The sequence below is a fragment of the Sceloporus occidentalis genome, unplaced genomic scaffold (assembly GCF_023333645.1).
Source record: "Sceloporus occidentalis isolate IW3139 unplaced genomic scaffold, rSceOcc1.0.p SCAF_1, whole genome shotgun sequence".
NCBI lineage: Eukaryota > Metazoa > Chordata > Lepidosauria > Squamata > Phrynosomatidae > Sceloporus > Sceloporus occidentalis.
In genome coordinates, this window is record NW_028316981.1 from 223,161,267 (window position 1) to 223,183,138 (window position 21,872).

The following is a 21,872-nucleotide window of genomic DNA, read 5'->3' on the forward strand; positions in this document are numbered from 1 at the left end:
GATATTCCTTCCTCCTTTATCTTCACCCCTTCTTCTCCTGAATCTGCTCTTTGTGTGATATTTTCTGCATATGGGTCAGATAGGGGGAAAAGGATGCAGCCTTTCCTGATCACTCTGCCAATTGGGAACCATTCTGTTTCTCCATATTTTTTTCTGACAGCTGTCTCTTGTCCTGAGTTCAGATTTCTCATCACAACCATGAAATGTATTGGCACTCCCATGTCCTTAGAAGCATGCCATAGCCTTTCATGACCAATTCAGGCCCCATTCTCACTCACTTATTTGCCCTGGATGGAACTGGGCAGATTCGGATCCCCCCCCCTGCTCCCGAAGCTCTCCGGAAGCAAGTGCTCGCTAAAAATTTACCTTTAATCAGGGTAATTTAACCCTGAATGCCACTGCAGCTCTTGCAGAGAGTTCACATTTGCAGAACTGGTTTAAAATGAAGGCACCTTTGCTGTCAATCAAATTCAGTTCCGCTTTTGTCAAGGTGACGTTTCCTACAGCAATTGGGCAACCGGAAGTGTGCTTTCCCTCCTTTTTAAAAACTGGCGGCAGTGTGCACATATTTTGTCAAATTAAAGAACCTCCAGGTGTGTGTGTGTTGTCTGTGTTGTGTGTATTTGGGTCACTACAGATTATGGATTTACCCCTGCCTCCGTTTTCAACCCCAAAATGCAATCTAATGTCATCTCTGCATCCTCCCTCCTTGCGACCCCAGAATGCCTCATACACATACAATAATAATCATCTCAAATGGCATCTCTGCATCCTCTTGCTTTCCCTCAGCCACCCCAGAATTCCTTACAGACACATACAGTAGCAAAAGCATTCGGTATCAATTTGCCAAATTGAAAGAGAAACATTTGTAACATTCACATTGTAGCATTAGAAAAAAAGCCTCTTGCAAAGTGCGTGCTGGGTGCAAGCAAATGAAAGGGAGATATAGCACAAGCAGCCACATTCTATCTATGTATGTATCTACCGGTAGCAAAAAGCATGCACATAGTCTGTCAAAAATAAATAAAAAGAGAGAGAGAAAGCTGCCTGGTGCAAGAGGGAGGCTTGTTCCGTTCTCTGTCCTCCCTCTGACCATCTCTTCCCTGAACTTGACCCTTCCTCCAGCTCCTTCCTTCTCCTCCTCCTGCTCCGTTACCCTGATTGCCCTTGGCACCCTTTCTCCAAGGCTCCTTCCTTCTCCTCCTGCTCCTCCTCCGTCACCCCGATTCTCTTGGCACCCTTTCTCCAGTTCTGCCCTTTGCCCTCCCTCTGACCTAAATCCCTCCCCTGAACTTGACCTGATCCTGATCGGGGCCAAGTTCATATTTGCTGGACCCGTTTCCCCCCCAAAAGTTACAGCTTTTACTCTGCTTTCAAAAGACCCGCACTAAGGGGCATTTGCCCCTGAATGGGTGTGAAAGCCTCAATTTCACTTGTGAAAGGATCTGGGCCAATATGAACTTCCTGTGGTTAATTTGGGTTCTGATCTGGGCTAAAAGGTAGTCTGGATAGCCCCTCAGTCAAAGGCTTTTTCCTATAGTCTGTAAAGTACATGTCGATTTCCCTTTGGATACTTAAAGATACTTAAAATGGATATTTAAAGAACCACAAACACATACACACATCCTGTATATCTATTGCAAAAAATATTAATAATAATTGCTATTTTGGAGGGTTCTTTTTCTCCTTGGTTGCTTCCCTCCCTTATTCCCATTGAAAACAACAATCTTGGAAGAGCATGGATATTTAAACAACCACAACTACACACACACATCCTCTATATCTATTTCAAAGAGGGGAAAAACACACACAAAAACAACCACACTGCTATTTCAGGGTTTTTCTTCCTGGTTGCTTCTCTTCCTTCTTCCCATTGAACACAACAATGTTGGAAGGGCATGAGTATTTAAGCAACCACAACCACACACACACACACACACACACACACACACACCCTCTATAACTATTGCAAAGAAAAGAAATAACCACACTGTTATTTTCATTCCCTTGTTCCCACTGAACACAACAATGTTGGAATGGCATAGATACTTGAACAACCACAAACACACACATATCCTATATACCTATTGCAAAATAAAAAAAACGACAACACTGCTATTTCAGGTATGTTTTTGTGCTGGTTGCTTCTCTCCCTTCTTCCCATTGAACACAACAATCTTGGGCCTCATTCTCACTTCCTTTTAAATGGGATCACACTTCGGTTTGAACTGATCCAAATACCCTGGTTCCCACTTAAATCAATTCACTGAAGCAATTCAGTGAGGGTAGCCATGTATCAGACCCATTTAACCCATGTCTTTTTGACGCTGATATTTTTCTGCGTCTTTTTCACCAAATCGATTCAATGCAAGTGTGAACCAGAAGCGGATCGGAATCGATTCAAATTTGCCCTTCAGCTGGCTGGAGCCAAATCATTTTGAATCGATTAATTTGTGAAAGTGAATCCCAAGTGGGTTACTTTGATGCCATAAAAAGACAGAAAATGCGATCGGGACAAGTGTAGTGTAAACAATAATCTGATGTCGAATCTATCCATCGATTCGGATCACGCACCGATTTATCTGTAAGTGGGAATGAGGCCTTGGATGGGCATGGATACTTAAACAACCACAACCACACACATCATCATCTCTTTTTGTCTTCCAAATGGAACTTAAAAAAATCTTTATTTCTTGGAGTTCCCCCAGAAGGAAGAGAGGCCCACTTGCATGAATATCCCTCCACAACACCCGAACTGAGAACAGCCACATCTTGAGACTAATATTGTGATATTATAATAATAATAATAATAATAATAATAATAAATGCATTTATGTAGATGGTAGATTTGAATTGCAATTTTACTTATGCTCAGGAGTTGAAAAATCATAGTGCTGAAATGTACTGAGAGCAAAGACTGATGTTTCAAGTCATGTCAAATCCTTGGCTTTGGAATACAAATAAATCGGTTCCTGCTTTCAGCTATTATTTAAAACAAAAGGATATAACACAGGACAGTTGGAGACAGTGAAAGAAAATCATACAGATAACAGTTTGATTGATGCATATACCCCACAAGGGATAGAGACGTATGTTCGGTGTAATATTAGAGTATCCAATGAATATACCGGGATGTAAATGTTTAATTCAAATGCAATCAATGCAATCAATGAAATGTAATTTGTAGTTTTCTCTTGTTCAAAATACTATAAAAGCTTGGTTCGCATTGGAATTGGGGTCCCGGTAATTTGGATGTATTTCCTTCTGGGATCACTCCAGCTAATAAACTACGGGCCCGAACAAACAGGCCAAAATAAAGCTACTTTGGGTCTCTTTGGAGGTATGCTGTTTAAATGATGCATGCACCCTAAAAATCTGGAAGCTGCACCAAAGCTGCCCTCCAGTGCTTAGGAATGGAGTGTGGCTTTGGTGCGACCTCCGGACTCTTAGGACCCATGCATCGTTTAAATAGCATACCTCCAAAGAGACCCGAAGCAGCTTTATTTTGGCAGTCTGTAACAAGCCTATGTTTCCTTTCCAATCAGCTATGGGTCTCCCTGCTACTTCTGGTTAACATTCTGGTTTTAAATTATTCTGTAATGTTTATACCCTGTCTCTCCGATTAGATTGAGGTAGCTTACAACAATATTATTTTTTCCTTCTGCATTTTTTAAAAGAACTCCTTTGCTTGACGAAGAAGCCAGTGGTGCTGGCAAAACTTGTGCCATGTGTTTGGTACATTTGGGGTGGCCTAGTAAAGGTTTCCCTGTTTGCCCGGCTCAGCCATGGAAACCCACTGAGTGATCTTGGGCGAGTCACACACTCTCAGCCTCAAGGGCAAGGCCATGGCAAACGTCCTCTGGACAAAGAAAACTCCATGATAGGAATGCCTTAGGGTTGCCCTAAGTCAGAAACGACTTGAAGGCCTGCAGCAACAACAACATGCTATGTAAACCCTCTGGGTGATTTTGGGCGAGTCACACTCTCTCAGCCACAGAGGATGGCCAGTGCAAACCCTTTCTGAAGAAACTTTAATTAATTTAATTAATTTCTTTCTGGGGATTTTGACTGAATAATAATAATAAATATTGGGGAATTCCAGGGATATTAGATTTTGATAAAACATTCTGGGGAATATCTTCGAAGCTGGTTGGCAACACTGTTGAAGGCCCACAACAACAGCAACAATAACCTCCCTCTTGCAAAGCACTGCCCTTGAATAATAACAGGGTTGTTCCATGGATCACTTGAAGGGGGGGATATATAGAAAAAAAGATGCCACTTTTTATTATTGTTTTTTTTAACTGTCAGCCCACAGTATCCCAACAGTGTGACAGTATGGCTTTGGTCGCTGTCCCAGACCCGGGAAAATTTAATTTTTAAATTAAATTTATTAATTGTCTTCCCCCCCCCCCCATAGCTCTGGAATGGTTTAGTCCAGAATGAGAGAGGGCGGGGGAAGCTGCTGAGGAGCAGCCGGGCCCCGTGACGTCACAATGCCCAGCTGGTCAGACCCTGGAAAAGGGTTCGTTGCAAAAGCTTGCAATCAGCTGATCGCGCCATCAGCCGCAGTGAAGAAACAAGGCAGAGAAGGTTTGGGGGTCCATCCGTTCGGGAGAAAAAGGAGGACTTGGAGGACTGCAGCTTCAGCTGGAGGACGATCCAGTCGCCCTTGCCCAGGAGAGCCATGAAATTCCAATACAAGGAAGACCATCCTTTCGAGTACAGGAAAAAGGAGGGGGAGAAGATCCGAAAGAAATATCCAGATCGAGTGCCTGTGAGTGGGGTTTGGGGGGGCTGCTTGGAGGGCCTGTAACCTCTGCTTCCATTGCTCCCCCCAAGGCATCCGCACTGCAGCCTTAATGCGGTCCCATACCCCCTTTGACTCCATGCTGAGGCATTCTGGGATTGTTGTGGCCCAGAGCTTTGCTGTCTATTGCTTTCCCCCTTTCTGGCTTGGCTGGGGGGGGAGGGGTGCTGCTTGGAGGGGGCTGCAACCTCTGCTTTCATTACATAATTAATTAATAATTTATATTACAATAGATTTCAATAATATACAAATATACAAATCCCCAGTGGCTGACCCGGTGCATCCGCAGTACTGAGTTAATTCGGTATGAACCCCCCCCCCCGACTTCCAGGGATCCATGCTAAGGCATTCTGGGATTTGTAGATTGTTGTGGCACAAAAAAGGCTCCCCCCCTTCTGTCCCTGTGTGTTCACACTGCAAAATTAATCCGGTTTGACACCACTTTTTGACTACCAGGAGTCTGTGTTATGGATTTCTGGGCATGGCAGTTTGGGGGGGGGGGGGCGGCAGCAGAGTTTTGCTGTGAATTGGTTCCCCTTTCCTGACCCTTTGTGTCCACACTACAAAATTAATCCGGTTTGACACCGCTTTGACTGCCCTGGCTCCATGACATGGAAATCTGGGATTTGTAGGTTGCTGTGGCACTGGAGCTTCGCTCTGTATTGCTTCCCCTCTCTTGACCCTTTGTGTCCACACTGCAAAAATTAATCCGGTTTGATACCACCATGACTCCATGCCCCCACAAACTGCCATCAGCACAGCTAGGATGCCTATTGAATTGAGCTCTGGTGACAATTGCTGACAAGTCTTTGAGCATTAGTTATGATTAGTTCTGCCAAAGCAGTATCAAACTGGATTAACCATGCAATAGTGTGGATGCATCTCCATTTCCCTCCATTAATGTCTGGAAGCATCTGGGAGCTGGAGGGGTTCACTTGTGTCCTCCATGTTGTGTCCATGGATGCTAGGAAGACAATGGCCGGGGACCCAAGTGACTACCTTCAGAGCAAGGTCCCAAAGCCTGCTTCCAACCTGATCCTCCAAAAGGAGGTCCTGGGTTGAGAGGACCCTGTCCTGCCCACTAGATCTGTCTCCTCTGTGGGTCTTTGGAGAGATTCCCTGGCCTTGCTTGCATAGGCCAAGCAAGAGGGGAGGGACTACACACACAAAAATGCCCAGTCATGCTCCTTCCCATGCTGCACATCTCCAGGGTAATTGTTGCGCATCCTCCTTTTCTAGGACATGTCCTCCATTGCAGCCTTCTATCCAGGAGGAATTGCAAAAGGTCCTCCATTTGTCTAAGAAACATGGATTTATATTTCTAGGGCAGTTTTGAGCTTTGATGTGGTCGCATGCTCCATTTTGTCTTCAATGCCCTACATTGTGAGGAGCCCTGTCCTCCTTAGCGGTTAGGAGGACATCTGGTCACCCTGACTGAAAAGTCTCTCTTTAATCTAAAATCAGGATGACTGGACATCCTCCCTTTCCAGGACATGTCCTCCATTTCAGCCTTCTGACCAGGAGGATTGCCAAACTGCCCTCCATTCTGAGCATGACTAAGAAGCATGTGTTTCCATTCCTTCCCATGCGCCACATCTCCAGGGCAACCAGGCGTCATCCTTTTCCATGAATTTATATTTCTAGGAGTGTATTTGACCTTTGGTTGGGTCGTTTCCTCCATTTTTCTCGAATGGCCTACATTTTGCGGTGCCTTGTCTTCCTTTGCGGTTTATGATATCAGCTACTTCTGGGGCAGCTCCCATGATCATGATGAGCAGGGGTCCTTCTTTTTTTAGGACATGTCCTCCATTTCATCCTTTCAATTCCAACATGTCTTCCATTTTGACCATGACTCAGAAGGATGCATTGATATGAGTGCTTTGAGCTTTTATTTTGTACTGTCCTGGATTTTTCTTGAATGGCTTGCATTTTGCAGTGAGTTGTCCTCCTTTGGGGTGAGGACATCTGGTCACCCTGCACATCTCCCTTCCCACATCTTTGGGTGGGTTCTTTTGTGGGGTGAGTGTGGTTCACCCTGGCTAGTGTGGCGAATATGAGAGAGCCAGCGTAATGTAGTGGTTTGAGCGTTGGACTATGACTTTGGAGAGCGGGGTTTGATTCCCAGTTCAGCCGTGAAGCCCATTGGGTGACCTTGAGAAAGTCACACTCTCTCAGCCTCAGGGGAAGGCAATGGCAAAGCTCCTCTGAACAAATCTTGCCAAGAGTTGCCATAAGTTGGAAACAACTTGAAGGCACAAAACAACAATAATCGTGTTCATTAATGTTGCCATATTTCCAATATACAAAAGATGCCTTTGCACAAGAAGGAGAGATTTAAGCATATAAATTATCCTGAGCATGATGACTTCAAGCAGATGTATAGGACCACAGCCTCTATCTCTATTGCATACTCTACTCATAGCTGTTGTTGTTGTGTGGCTCCAAGTTGTTTCTGGCTTCTGGCAACCCTAAGGAGAAACTATCATGGGGTTTTCCTGGCAAGGTTTGTTCAGAAGGGATTTGCCCTTGCCTTCCCTTCAGGCTGAGAGAGTGTGACATGCCCAAGGTCACCCAGTGGGCTTCATGGCTGAGCTGGGAATCAAACCCTGGTGTCCTAGTCCAATGCTCAAACCACTAAGCCATTCTGGCTCTTGTACTCTTAGCTACTGGGTTGCAATGTTGCCCTTTCTTTGTTTTTAGCAGGTTTGAAATGATTCCTTATCATGTGTATAAGCTAAAAAGAAGGGCCTCTTAACCGAACTTTAACAACATTTTTTGGTTTTTGTTCATCAAGTAATAATCTGAGGGCAGGCTGTTCTCCTTATTCATCCTTCTTGTTGTTGTGTGTCTTCAAGTCATTTCTGATTTATAATCTAATGAATTGTGGATAAAAATTGGGTTCTTGGCTTCGTTGTCTTCTGGATTTTTGTGTATCACCCACATTGTGTTTTCCTGAAAAACTACTTTCTCAACATTGCCAGTGTTCCCCTACAACATGCAGCCACATCAGATGTTCAAGAATTAATTATCTCCTCTATCTTGAGGACTGTGTGGTCTCAATATACTTCACCTGTACTCCTTGAAAATGGAGCACTGACAATTAATAGCAAGGCAGTTTTTCTCTCTCCAACCATCACCAACAATCAGAAACCTCAGCTATGTGAGATGATGATGTGATATGTATACAGGGGTTCCTCAATGTAATAAATCCATGGAGAGAAATTCTGTGAAGGACGAAGGTTGAAAAATTGCTTCCTTGGTGTATTGCTGTTGAACTCGGGTAGAATTAGTCTCCTTATGTGATGGAAATTGGGAACTTTTCAGATTATAAAAAAATGACAATAGTGAAAAGATCAATGGGCTCAAACTACAAGAAAAGAGATTCCACTTAAACACTAGGAAGAACGTCCTGACAGTAAAAGCTGTTCCACAGTGGAAGATGCTCCCTTGGAGAGTGATGGAGTCTCCTTCTTTGCAGGTTTTTAAACAGAGACTGGATGGCCATCTGTTGGGAGTGCTTTAATTGTGAGTCCCTGCATGTCAGGGGGTTGGACTGGATGGCCCTTGTGGTCTCTTCCAACTCTATGATTCTATGACTGGGCATAGAATCATAGAGTTCGAAGAGACCACAAGGGCCATCCAGTCCAACCTCCTGCCATGCAGGAAATCTAAATCAAAGAATCCCCGAAAGATTTCCATCCAGCCTCTTTTTAAAGACCACTACATTCTGAGGGAGTGTGTTCCACTGGCGAACAGCCCTTACTGTCAGGAAGTTCCTCCTAATATTGAGGTGGAATCTCTTTTCCTGGAGCTTGCATCTATTGCTCCAGGTCCTAGTCTCTGGAGCAGCAGAAAACAAGCTTGCTCCCTCCTCAATATGACATCCCTTCAAGTATTTAAACAGGGCTAACATATCACTTCTTGACCTTCTCTTCTCCAGGCTAAACATCCCCAGCTCCCTAAGTCGTTCCTCATAGGACATGGTTTCCAGACCCTTCACCATTTTAGTCGCCCTCCTTTGGACACGCTCCAGTTTCTCAATGTCCTTCTTGAATTGTGGTGCCCAGAACTGGACACAATATTCCAGGTGGGGCCTGACCAAAGCAGAATACAGTGGCACTATTACTTCTCTTGATCTAGACACTATACTTCTATTGATGCAGCCTAAAATCGCATTGACCTTGTCAGCTGCCACATCGCACTGTTGACTCATGTTCAGTTTATGGTCTACTTGGACTCCTAGATCCCTTTCACGCGTAGTTTTATTCAGCCAGGTGTCCCACATCCTATATCTGTGCATTTCATTTTTCCGCCCTAAGTGCAGTACCTTACATTTCTCCGTGTTGAAATTCATTTTGTTAGCCTTGGCCCAGCTTTCCAGTCTATCAAGGTCATTTTGAATCTTGATCCTGTCCTCTGGGGTTTTAGCTACTCCTCCTAATTTGGTGTCATCTGCAAATTTGATGAGTATGCCCCTGATTCTGTCATCCAAGTCATTGATAAAGATGTTGAATAGCACTGGCCCCAGGACAGAGCCCTGTGGGACCCCACTGGTCACTTCTCTCCAGGATGAAAAGGAGCCATTGTTGAGCACCCTTTGGGTTCGGCCGGTCAACCAATTACAGATCCATTTAACAGTTCCTTTGTCTAGCCCACATTTTACAAGCTTGTTTGCAAGAATGTCATGGGAAACCTTGTCAAAGGCCTTACTGAAATCATAATATACTATATCCACAGCATTCCCTTCATCTAACAAGCTGGTAATTTTATCAAAAAAAGAGATTAGATTTGTCTGGCATGACTTGTTTCTCTGAAACCCGTGTTGACTTTTTGTTATTATGGAATTAACTTCTAGATTTTCACAGACTCTCTGTTTAATGATCTGTTGTAGAATCTTTCCTGTTATTGATGTCAGACTAACTGGACGATAATTGTTGGGATCCTCTTTCTTCCCCTTTTTGAAGATGGGGACAACGTTTGCCCTCCTCCAGTCTGCTGGGATCTCTCCTGTTCTCCAGGAGTTCTCAAAGATTATTGCCATTGGCTCTGATATTACATTTGCCAGTTCTTTTAATACCCTTGGATGTAGTTCATCTGGTCCTGGAGACTTAAATTCATTTAGGTTAACCAGGTATTCATGTACTATCTCTTTACTTATTCTGTACTGAAATTCCCCTATTCTGTCCTCTGCTCCATTATCCTCAGATTGAGCACCCTTTGCCTTTTCTGAGAAGACTGAGGCAAAGAAGGTGTTGAATAATTCTGCCTTTTCTCTGTCTCCTGTTAGTATTTTGCCATCTTCTCCACGGAGTGGCCCTACCATTTCCTTCTTCTTCCTTTTGCTGCGGACATATCCATAAAAGCCCTTTTTATTGTTTTTAGCCTCTCTAGCAAGCCTGAGTTCATTCTGCGCTTTAGCTTTTCTGACTTTACCCCTACATGGGCTTGTTATTTGTTTGAATTCCTCTTTGGTGATTTCCCCCCTTTTTCCATTTCTTATACATGCTCCGTTTAAAACTTAGATCAGTTGAAAGTTCCTTAGTCATCCATCCTGGTTTCTTGAGACATCTCAATGGAACTGTTTGAAATTGTGCCTTCAGTATCTCCCTTTTAAGAAACTCCTATCTGTCTTGAACTCCCTTCTTTTTTAGTATTCCTGACCATGGAATCACCCCCAGTATTTCTCTAAGTTTACTAAAATCAACTTTCCTAAAGTCTAGAATGTGTGTCTGACTATGCCTGGCTTCTCCTTTCCACTGTATAACAAACTCCAGGAGAACATGGTCACTTCCACCTAAGGATCCCACCACTTGCACTCCATTAACCAAGTCATCCCTGTTCGTTAGGATCAGATCTAAAATAGCTGATCCCCTTGCTGCCTCTTCCACCTTTTGGACAATGAAATTGTCTTCGAGGCAAGTGAGGAATTTGCAAGACCTTAAGGATTTGGCTGAGTTTGACTTCCAGCAAATATCAGGATAGTTGAAGTCACCCATCACTACTACATCTCTCCTTTCTGAGTGTGTGGTCATCTGTTCTAGAAAGGCATCATCCAATTCCTCCATCTGACTTGGGGGTCTGTAGTAACCTCCCACAATAACATCCTTGTTGTTTCCCTCCCCTTTAATTTTTATCCAGATGCTCTCCACCTGGCTTCCAGGATTGATGTCCTGGATCTCTTCACTGGTGTAAATGCCCCTGACATATAATGCTATTCCTCGTCCTTCCTGTTTGGCCTGTTTCTCTTAAAAAGGTTATACCCCTCTATTTCTACATTCCAATCATGAGACTTATTCCACCAGGTATCAGTGATGCCTATTATATCATATTTGTTTTGCTGTGCTAGGAGTTCACGTTCATCTTGCTTATTTCCCATGCTCTGTGCATTAGTGTAGAGACATCTTAGGTCATGGGTCCCCTTGACTTGCTGCCTGTGTAAGTTTTTTTGTCTCCCACTTTTGGGTCCTTGCACTGTTTGCCTTCTTCCCTCTATGACAGTTTGACTATTTTCTCCAGCCCTTTTGCCTTCAAGAATACTGTCTCCCTCCCTCACATAACTCAGTTTAAAGCCCTCCTGATCAAATTATTGAGACTGTTGGCAAAAACGTTTTTGCCAACTGGCATGAGATGCAACCCATCCCTTGCCAGAAGTCCCTCCTCATGGAACCTCAGTCCATGATCCAAGAATCCAAACAGTTTTTGGCGGCACCATCTGCGGAGCCAGTTATTCACCTCTGCTATTTTCCTCTCCCTTCCTGGACCATGCCCTTCGACTGGGAGAAGAGATGAGATGACAACCTGTGCATCCACCTCTTTCAACTTCCTACCCAGAGCCTCCTAATCCCTTATGATATTCTGAAGGCTGTGCCTTGCAGTATCATTGGTTCCCACATGAACCAAAAGAAAGGAGTAACTGTCAGTAAGATCAGGCAAGAATTTATTAGAAACTACGAATCCCAAATATGCTTCCACTTCACAAAGAGCCTTTTCAACAAGGGCTTTGAGATTGTAGAACAGCCTTCCTGAGGACATCCGATTTTCACCCTCATTAGAGATATTCTGGAAAGCAGTGAAAACCGAACTATTCCGTCAAGCATATCCAGATATGTTATAAGATAATGACTGACATGGCCCTGAATCAGGTGCTGCTGATTTGCCGATTGTATTGTATTGTGTGGTTATTTTTAACCATTAGTTAATATGCTGGATCTAATCGTCATATTCATTAGAGAATTTTAATTATATGTACGGTGAGTTTTTAGCCTGTAACCCCGCTTCGATCCAGTTGGGAGAGGCGGGGAAACACAAATAAATATTTTATTAGTAGTAGTAGTAGTAGTAGTAGTAGGCTTGACAAGTCTTGTCAGCCTCTCTGTCAAATCACAGATCTTTGCCCCAGGGAGACAACACATCTCCCAAGACATCTTGTCAGGCCCACAAATGTTCAGTGCCTCTCAGCAAGGAGTCACCCACAACCACCACTCGCCTCCTCCGAGGCTTAGCAGCGGCTGTTCCCTTTGGTAGAACTCTCTGGGCCCCCTGCTTTGTCCCTGAAGTCTGTCCCTGCTGCTGTTCCTCATCATCCTTGATAGTAGAGAGAGATTGAAATCTGTTCTGCAGCTGCAAGCTCACAGAACGTTCCCCGGTTTCCTTACTTCTGTGTGTGACTGTAACAACAACACTCCTTCACCTTATGGCAGTCCTGTGGGGTTTTCTAATCTCACCCCGCTGCCACCAACTTATGTAATGAACCCCCTTTCTTATGTGGCAGGTGCTTGGGACTTTTATTATCTCATTTCCGCCACCAAATATGTAACGACCCTTTATGCTCTACCACCAAATACAATTGATGATAGCACCCTGTTTAAAACTCAGGTTCGCAGTATTATATAATATAGTAGAGTGGATATAATATATATGGTAGACAAGCCTTTAGGTAAAACAAAATATGAACTTTATTGAACAAAGGGTTTGAACAGATATTACTTGACCTAAATGGCATAAAACAGCTGTTAGTTCAGGCATGAGTTACTTCGTTACATTGGAACTCTTTACTTCGTTACTGTTATTCCTCTTTCTCCAGATATTCTTTAACCACCTCAGGACTTCCCTGTCCCTCTTTGGGCAATTCTTTTTGCTAACTCAGCCACCAAGGCTATAATATCTCTCCGGAAATTATGTAACCGAAACCCCTCCTTCTGAGTCTGGCTACACTGAGTCTCCCATCTCTAGACTCCCAAACTAATACTGTCCCTCTCTGGACCTATCAGACCCTTTCTTGGTGGGATAGATGATCAACACCCCACTCTAACAAAATGTTGTTCCCTCAGGGACTTCTGGAACCCAGTCCTCTCTTGGACTCTGCTGTTCTCCAGCTGAACACCAGCTTCATCCCTCTAGATTCCAAACCCTAACTGACTAAAACCAACTGCCAAGCGGAATCTTCAAACTCCTCAGCCAGCACCTGATTGGCTTAGGGCCTCTGGCTTCTGATTGGCTGTTTGAGTCAGTTCATCACACACCTCCCCACTTTAATAGGTTCATTGACACACATAACCAAACGGTTATATGGGCCAATGAACTCTCAGTTATAAATTATACTTACCCATTATATAATATTGTATCTATAACATTATATAAACATCATGTAAACACCATCACTATATACACCTATATATATCATTTATATATACCATTACATTGATCCGTTATCACCACTTACCATGATACACACACACACACACACACACACACACACATACACACACACATGTTTAGCATATTATACTCTACCCCATATCACTTGTTGTGTTTTAACACTTTAATAACACTTAAATAACCTTTTCTTCTATCTTCAGATCCTTTGTATGTTCCATTTAAATGTTTTTATCAAACATATTCAATCTCCTAACCCCTCTCTCTTACTGGATTAAAGATTGATGGAACATTATCTCTAACCACTTTTCCCCGTTCCCAGTATGGCTTTGAAAATATTTCATCTTCCCTTATACTAATGACAAACAACAATATATTGTTTTTTCAGGTCTATCAACTCATTTATATCATTGTCTTTTCCAGGAGTTTTTTTCTGGATCATTTCTTGTATCCGACAACGTGTTTCTTTTTATCAGCTGTGGACTTAACACCTCAGCTGATAAAAAGTCTTTGTTTCTTCCTGTTTCACTGGACCAGATTCTTTGAGTGCGTTGAACAATCTTTACATCTTCTTCTGTAGACTTTAAAGCATCCCTTATCAAAGTCATCATGTTTTCTATATAGGTCATCACAATCTCTGGTTTTTCTTTCTCTGTTGAATCTCCTTTCCCAGTTGGTTGATGGCTTTTCAGGTCCCACCAACGATGGTCTGTCATCTGGTCATCACCAGTATGTTCGACAGTGACGTTTATAGATGTTTGCATGTTCTGTATACACACATCTATTTTTTTAAGCTTTACTTTTTGAAGATTCTTGCAATCTCTTTGAATTAGACCACTCCCTTGGGTTATATCACTCATTTGCCAAACTACACATTCTTCAACACTGTCCCATTTAATATATAGCTTCCAGATATATGTCAGATCTGAAAGTATAGAAAGTTCATCTACCTGGGATCTATGAAGTTTGTCCTCTATTTCTATAACAGGTGGATTATAAATGAATTTTATCATTATTATTAAAAACTTGTTGACAGTATGATGTTGTGTCCTTTTGACTTAGTAAGGATGCTTTTCCTTTAACTTGGATGTTTTCTCCTCATCTGATTTTACCAGAGGTTTTAAACTTTTAGGACTCTTTTCTTTTTCCTGGCTAAATTCTTTTTTTCTTTTTAGATCCTATAATCACAGGCGGGTTACACTTTCCCCGGTGTATCGGGGTCTCAGTGGCCAGAACGGCAGCCGCTGAGGCCACGATCCGCCACTTTTCAGGCTGCAGGGAAGCAGCAAAACGCCGCTTCCCTGCAGCCTAAAAAGGGGTGTCCCTGGGGCTTCAAGCCCCAAGGACACCCCGCGGCGGCGGGGAGGAGGAGAAAGGGGCCACTTGGCCCCTTTCTCCTTTGGTCCGCTGGGCGCAGCCGTGTGAAGGCTGCGCCCAGTGAACCAAACCAGGAAGGAGCTCCGAAACGGAGCTCCTTCCTGCTCCGCGCTAAGGGCGCACTAGGTGCCCTGGCGCGGAGCGAGGACGTCACTTCCGCGCCGCCCCGTATAGAGGCGGCGCGGTCGTGACGTCCTCATGGCGGCGGCCGTGTGAAACGGCCGCCGCCATTTTGTGCGTGCAGAGCACGCACTAGGGTTAGGGGGTGCGGAAGCACCGCCCCTTTCTAACCCTAGTGCGCGCTCCGCACGCACAAAACGGCCCGTTTGTAACGGGCCTCAGCCCCTTTTCCATCAGGCTCATTAGACCTATTAATTTCATTGTCCTTGACTGCTACTTTTTTCTCTTTATTTATTACGTCTACTTGTTATTGTAAGGCTTTTTCTTCTTGTGTAATCTCTATTTTTTTCTTTTTGTCTGTGACTCAGTTTTTATACCGAAAAGCTCAAGTTGGAGAGTATTGTATTTTGCTTTTACGTGGTATTGGCTTTATGGCAACTTTCCAAAAGAGTTTGAACTTCTCTGTCTTTAGAGTTTATCCTTTTTTCCAGTCTGGCAATCTCTGTGAACAGATCTTCAGTTTTTAACTTTATGTTATCAAGCTCATTTTCACCTTCATTGACTTTTTGATGCAGAATCTCCTTTTCTTGTTTTAAATCATAAAGTTGTTCTTGTAACTTTTTATTTTCTTGTACTAAAGCCTCTTTTTCTCTCTCTTTTTGACTAAATCTCTCATTTGTTTCATCTAGCAAACCCTGAGGTCTGTGAATATCTTTTTCATATTTATGTAGGGTTTCATTAGCACTTTTTGAGGAACGTTTCATATCAGAAATGATATATTCTAACTCCGAAACAATCTTTTCTTTATTGTCCAAACTTGTTTTTAGAGAAACAATCTCCTCTGTTTTTCCTTCTATAAGACCTTGTAATGTCTGGTTTTCGGATCCCAGATTAGCTATTTGTTCTTTAAGTGTATTAATTTTATCCTGGTTTTTAAACTTCTCTTTAAAACCATCCAGTTTTTCTGCTAACTTTTTCTCATATTTTCCTTCTAATATATCTTTGTTATGCTTTAGTTCTCTCAACTGTTTTTGAAACTCCATCTCTCTTTGCTGTGCCTCATATTCTTTTCTTTTTATTTCCCTCTCATGTTGCCATCCTTTTTCTTTCATTTCTCTCAAATATTTCAGTTCTCTTAACTCTCCTTCATATTATTTTTCTTTTAATTCTTTTCTGTGTTTTAATTCCTTTAACTTAAGCCTAATCAAATCACACTCCTTGTCTGATATCCCCATATCATCACAAGCTTTTTCACAATTAGCTTTATATAAGTCAAAGCTACATCCCGTAACATATATAGGAATTTTTTTGTATCATATAGAGGGAACCCATTAATGTTATTCTTGACAATATGAGTAACTCTAGATTCTAAACTGATCATTAAGCCCCATGTCCTCATCTTTATGTCATTTATTTCTCTCACATGAGCCATCTCATTCTCCGGTTTTTTCATTTTTAGATCATGCATTTCTCTGTCATGAGCCATTTTAATGTCTTTCTCTTTTTCTTTTCTGGCCATTTCAAGTTTGAATTCCCATATTTCTAAACTTTCTTGAGGTTTAGAAACGTCCATGTCACCACTAACTACCATCTCTTTTTCAACCGCCTCTTTCTCCACCATTTCTGTCATTGTTGGAGGTTTGACTTTGTTAGGAGGCATGTTTTAAGCATTTCTCTACAAATACCTAAAACTTTTACCTCAGGAAATACTCAAATGTGACTGTGTTTCCACTTAATAACACAGATCCACTTGAATCTTATAGTTAGGTCAGTGATTCGTTACTTTACCACTGACTTTTACCTCATGAATCACTATGTGTGCTTTTTTTTCTTTGTCAACTAGTCTCTTACAATTACCCAGTATGTTTACCTCAGAGAGTAGCCAATTTCTGGTGTGGTCAGTGTCCAAGCAATCTCCTACAATTTCCCTTGTATGAATACCTCAGAGATCGCTTTACTGACACCAATGCCTAGATTTTAAAATACTGAACTTCTTATTTTCATGTTCACATATAATATTGGGTGTCTGGTAATTCGCACTCAGATCCCTATAACCAAAGCACACTTCTGGCTACCGGATTTTTCGGATCCTGGCACTCTAAAACTGTAAGTTCTCTTTCTTCCAGTCCCCTACAATTTACCTCAGCAAATTACCTCAGGGACTGGTATTACCCCTCTTATCCAGCCTGGTCAGTCTCTAGGTAATCTCTTACACAGTATCCTTGACTATTACCTCAGAGATTCCCCTCACTGACTTATGCCTCCTCATTTGAACTGTTGAACTTTTTACTTTTCAAGTTCAAATCAAATCTCGGGTTTCTGGTAACTTGAACTCAGAAGCCAGTAACACCAATTGTCTCTAGCACACTTTTCTTCAAATTTCCAGCCACTGGATTTTACGTATCCCGATGCTACTCACCAATTTATGTAACGACAACACTCCTTCACCTTATGGCAGTCCTATGGGGGTTTCTAATCCCACCCCGCTGCCACCAACTTATGTAACAAACCCCTTTCTTATGTGGCAGGTGCTTGGGACTTTTATTATCTCATCTCTGCCACTAAATATGTAACAACCCTTTATGCTCTACCACCAAATACAACTGATGACAGCACCCTGTTTAAAACTCAGGTTTGCAGTATTATATAATATAGTAGCATGGAGGGCCCGCGCTAAGGCCTGTTACAGACGGGCACGAAAGTACGCACGGAGCGTGTACTAGGGTTAGAAAGGAGCAGTGCTTCCGCACCCCCTAACCCTAGTGCATGCTCTGCGCGCACAAAATGGCAGCGGCCATTCCGCACGGCTGCCACCATGAGGACATCACGACCGCGCCGCCTCTATACGGGGCGGCGCGGACGTGACGTCCTCGCTCCGCGCCAGGGCGCATAATGCGCCCTTTCCACGGAGCAAGAAGGAGCTCAGTTTCGGAGCTCCTTCCTGGTTTGGTCCACTGGGCGCAGCCTTCACACAGCTGCGCTCAGTGGACCAAAGGAGAAAGGGGCCAAGCGCCCCCTTTCTCCTCCTCCCCACCGCAGCGGGGTGTCATTGGGGCTTGAAGCCCCAGGGACACCCCTTTTCAGGCTGTGGGGAAGCGGCCTTTTGCCACTTCTCCGCAGCCTGAAAACCAGCGGATCGGGGCCTCAGCAGCTGCCGCTCTGGACGCTGAGGCCCCAATACACCGGGGAAAGGGGCGGGTGCAGCCCGCCCCAAAGAGGCAGTCTGTAACCCCCCCTAAGCCTCTAAATTATCTAGTCCGTGAGCTGCTTTTTGCTGACAATGCTGCCCTCATTGCCCATATGGAAGCAGCTCTGCAGCGCCTACCATCTTGTTTTGCAACAGCTGCAGAGCTCTTTGGGCTGGAAGTCAGCCTGAAGAAAACGGAAGTTCTCTACCAGCCGGCACCTCGGGAAGAACACTACCATCCCCACATCACTGTAGGCACATCTGTGCTCAAGTCTGTTCAGCACTTCACCTACCTGGGAAGCATCATCTCCTCAGATGCCAAGATTGATAAAGAGATTGATCACAGACTAGCAAAGGCATATACAGTTGGCCCTCGTCTTACACGGGGATCCGTTCCGGATCCCTCCGTGTAAGGTGAATTCCACCTATGCTCAAGCCCCATTGGAAACAATGGGGCTCGTGCACGGCGGCATGGAAGTGCGGCAGTGTGCGGGGCGCAATGGGCACGTGCGCCCATTCAATTGAATGGGATGCGCTGCCCCTTCCACCCCGCGCGCGCCCCACGGCTTGAGCGTGTAAGCTCAAGTCCACGTAAAGCACGCCCGCGTATGACGCGGGCGTGCTGTAGTGCATCCAGAAGTCTTCACAAAAGAGTCTGGAGTAACAAACACTTGAGGCGAAGCACAAAAATCAGTGTGTATAGAGCCATTTTACTGTCTATTCTCCTCTACGGGTCTGAAACATGGGTCACCTATTGCCAACACCTACGACTCCTCGAATGCTTTCATCAGTGCTGTTTATGCACAATTCTAAATATACACTGGACTGACTATTTGAGGAATGTTGCTGTACTCGAGCAAGCAGGGATCACCAGCATTGAGGCCATGCTATTGAGGACGCAGCTGTGCTGGGCAGGACACGTGTCTAGGATGAAGAACCACCGCCTCCCCAAAATAGTGTTCTATGGTGAACTCGCCACGGGTCAGCGTAAGAGGGGCTCCCCAATGAAGAGATACAAGGACTCCCTAAAACAACATCTCAGGCGTGGCCAAATATCTCACCAACAATGGTCTGCCCTGGCCTTGCACCGGGAGGCATGGAGACGCACTATCCACAATGCTGCAGCCTTCTTTGAAAGCTCATGCCGAACGAGTCTCGAAAAGAAACGACAACTCAGAAAGAACCGCAACCTGGAAACATCACCCAAGAAGACTTTCCACTGTGCTTTCTGCAACCAGACCTGTTTATCCCGGATTGGCCTTTTTAGTCACCAACGCTCTTGTACAAAGCGCGGGATGAGTCCTCCCTGAATCTTCGTTCGCGAAGCAAAGCCAGAGAGAGCTTGGATATAATATATATGGTAGCCAAGCCTTTAGGTAAAACAAAATATGAACTTTATTGAACAAAGGGTTTGAACAAATATTACTTGACCTAAATGGCATAAAACAGCTGTTAGTTCAGGCATGAGTTACTTCGTTACATTGGAACTCTTTACTTCGTTACTGTTATTCCTCTTTCTCCAGATATTCTTTAACCACCTCAGGACTTCCCTGTCCCACTTTGGGCAATTCTTTTTGCTAACTCAGCCACCAAGGCTATAATATCTCTCCGGAAATTATGTAACCGAAACCCCTCCTTCTGAGTCTGGCTACACTGAGTCTCTCATCTCTAGACTCCCAAACTAATACTGTCCTTCTCTGGACCTATCAGACCCTTTCTTGGTCTATGATCAACACCCCCTCTAACAAAATACTGTTCCCTCAGGAACTATCACAACACAGTCCTCTCTTGGACTCCACTGTTCCCCAACTCTCCCTCTGTCAATATTCCAACCTCATCTCTCAACATTCTAAACCCTAACTGACTAAAACCAACTGCCAAACGGAATGTTCAAACTCTTCAGCCAGCACCTGATTGGCTTAGGGCCTCTGGCTTCTGATTGGCTGTTTGAGTCAGTTCACCACAGTGACCTTCCTCCAACTATTTACTTCTGTTGTGTGTTAAGTGACCTCCTCCTCCCCAGCAACTTCCTCTGTGTGTTTCCCGTTCAGGACCATCTGGTCCGTTCTGGTCAGGAAAACCTCTTGCTCCCTATGATGCTGAAGTGTAGCTACCAGGGCCTCTAGCTGCTGTACTTTCTCTTCTAAGAGAGCCACCAACTTGCACTTAGTGCAGGTGAAGTTCCCCACATCTGTAGGCAAGAAGGCAAACATCCCACAAGTGTTGCAGGTGACTGCAGCAGGGCCTTCAGTGTCCATACGGAAAAGTCTTAAGGAGGCACTGAACAAGACTGTGGGCTTCCCCTGTTAAACACCAGAGTAAAGAACCCCTGGGGGCCTCGCCTTTGTCCCCAAACTCTGTTAGCGAGCTCAATCAACTGGGACTCTAGTTACGTAGAGAGCTCCTGGCTACTAGCTCCTTCCAGAGGCCAGTCTCTGACTCACTTCCTCTGAGCAAGTCCCCACAAGCCCCTTAAAGGAGTTGTGAACAGAAAGTGTAAAATTGAAGGAGATGTCTTCCAGCACTGTGCCCAGGTGACCTTCTCCTCTGTACGCCAAACCCTCCTTGACTATAAGAAACAAAAATGAATAAAAGAAAAATTGAATGTGAAAAGAAAATTTTGCGCACCATTAGGCGTGCGCCTTTACCAGCAGTTTCTGTAGAATGGGCTTCTAGCTCCTCCTCCTCCTCCTCCCAGTGACCAAAAGAAATAGCTCACACTTTTAAAATTTTAAGCTATTACTAAGCAAAGTGAACACAGAAAAACCAGGCTCCCTTTTGCAAGGTATGTCCCAGAATTCCTCTATCGCTAAAGCACTCCCCCGCCCTCCAAGGCACTCTGTTCCACTTTCAAACAGATCTTACAGTAATGTTCTTCCTAATGTTTGGGGGAAATCTTTTTTCTTATAATTTGAAGTTAATGGTTCATTCTCTAGTCTCCGGAGCAGCAGAAAACAAGCTTGTTCCATCTTCTACATCGTATCTTTTTCAAATATTTAATAATGGTTATCATATTGCCTCACTAGGTATGTTTATCCAAGCCAAACATAGCTAGCTTCCTAATCTGTTCTTCATAGGGACTGGTTTATAGACCTTTTATCTACAATGCCCTCTTCCGGACACATTCTTGCATGTCAATGGAGATTATCGCACCAGTTTTTATTCCCATGCTAGGTATGGCATGTAAACACACAGTGACGGATTCTATCATACAGCTCCGTCCCCAGTCAACCCAGGTTGGGTATGGGATGCGTACTTCCCAGGGATGGAGCTGTGTGATAGAACCCTTCCATGTGCATTTAATCCTATGTCTAGTGCAGGAATAATAGGCAGTGCAATAATCTAATATCCTCCTTGCAATGTGGTGCTCAGAATTGGACATCGCATTCTAGGTGATGTCTGACCAAAGCAGAATAGAATGGTACTGTTATTTCCTCTGATTTGAATAGTAAGCCTATGAGGAATGACCTAGTAAGAGCATGTATGCACAGGGTGTAGTGGTTTGAGGACTGAATCATGACACGCTATCAGTCCTAGAAAAACCCACAAAAGCCTTAGGGTTGCCATTAGTCAGAAACAACTTGAAGGCACACCACAACATGGGAAGAGAGAAGGTAGATGTAGAGTTTCATTTAATCTACCCCGCCCTGTGAATGAATGCTGATGAGTCAATAAAGGGCTATACAGATTGCCCCTAAGGGGCGGCATGCGGCTGCCCCTTTC

General features: G+C 43.9%; 1 protein-coding gene across 1 annotated transcript in view; it reads left to right on the top strand.

Moving 5' to 3' along the window:
- Positions 1 to 4,489: 4,489 nt before the first annotated feature.
- GABARAPL1 (GABA type A receptor associated protein like 1) overlaps positions 4,490 to 21,872 on the top strand; it is a 29,567-nt gene continuing 12,184 nt past the window's right edge. The window contains exon 1 of the mRNA XM_089489161.1: positions 4,490 to 4,777. Coding sequence (XP_089345287.1) covers positions 4,688 to 4,777 — 90 coding nt within the window. The 5' untranslated portion in view covers positions 4,490 to 4,687. The remainder of the gene's footprint in view (positions 4,778 to 21,872) is intronic.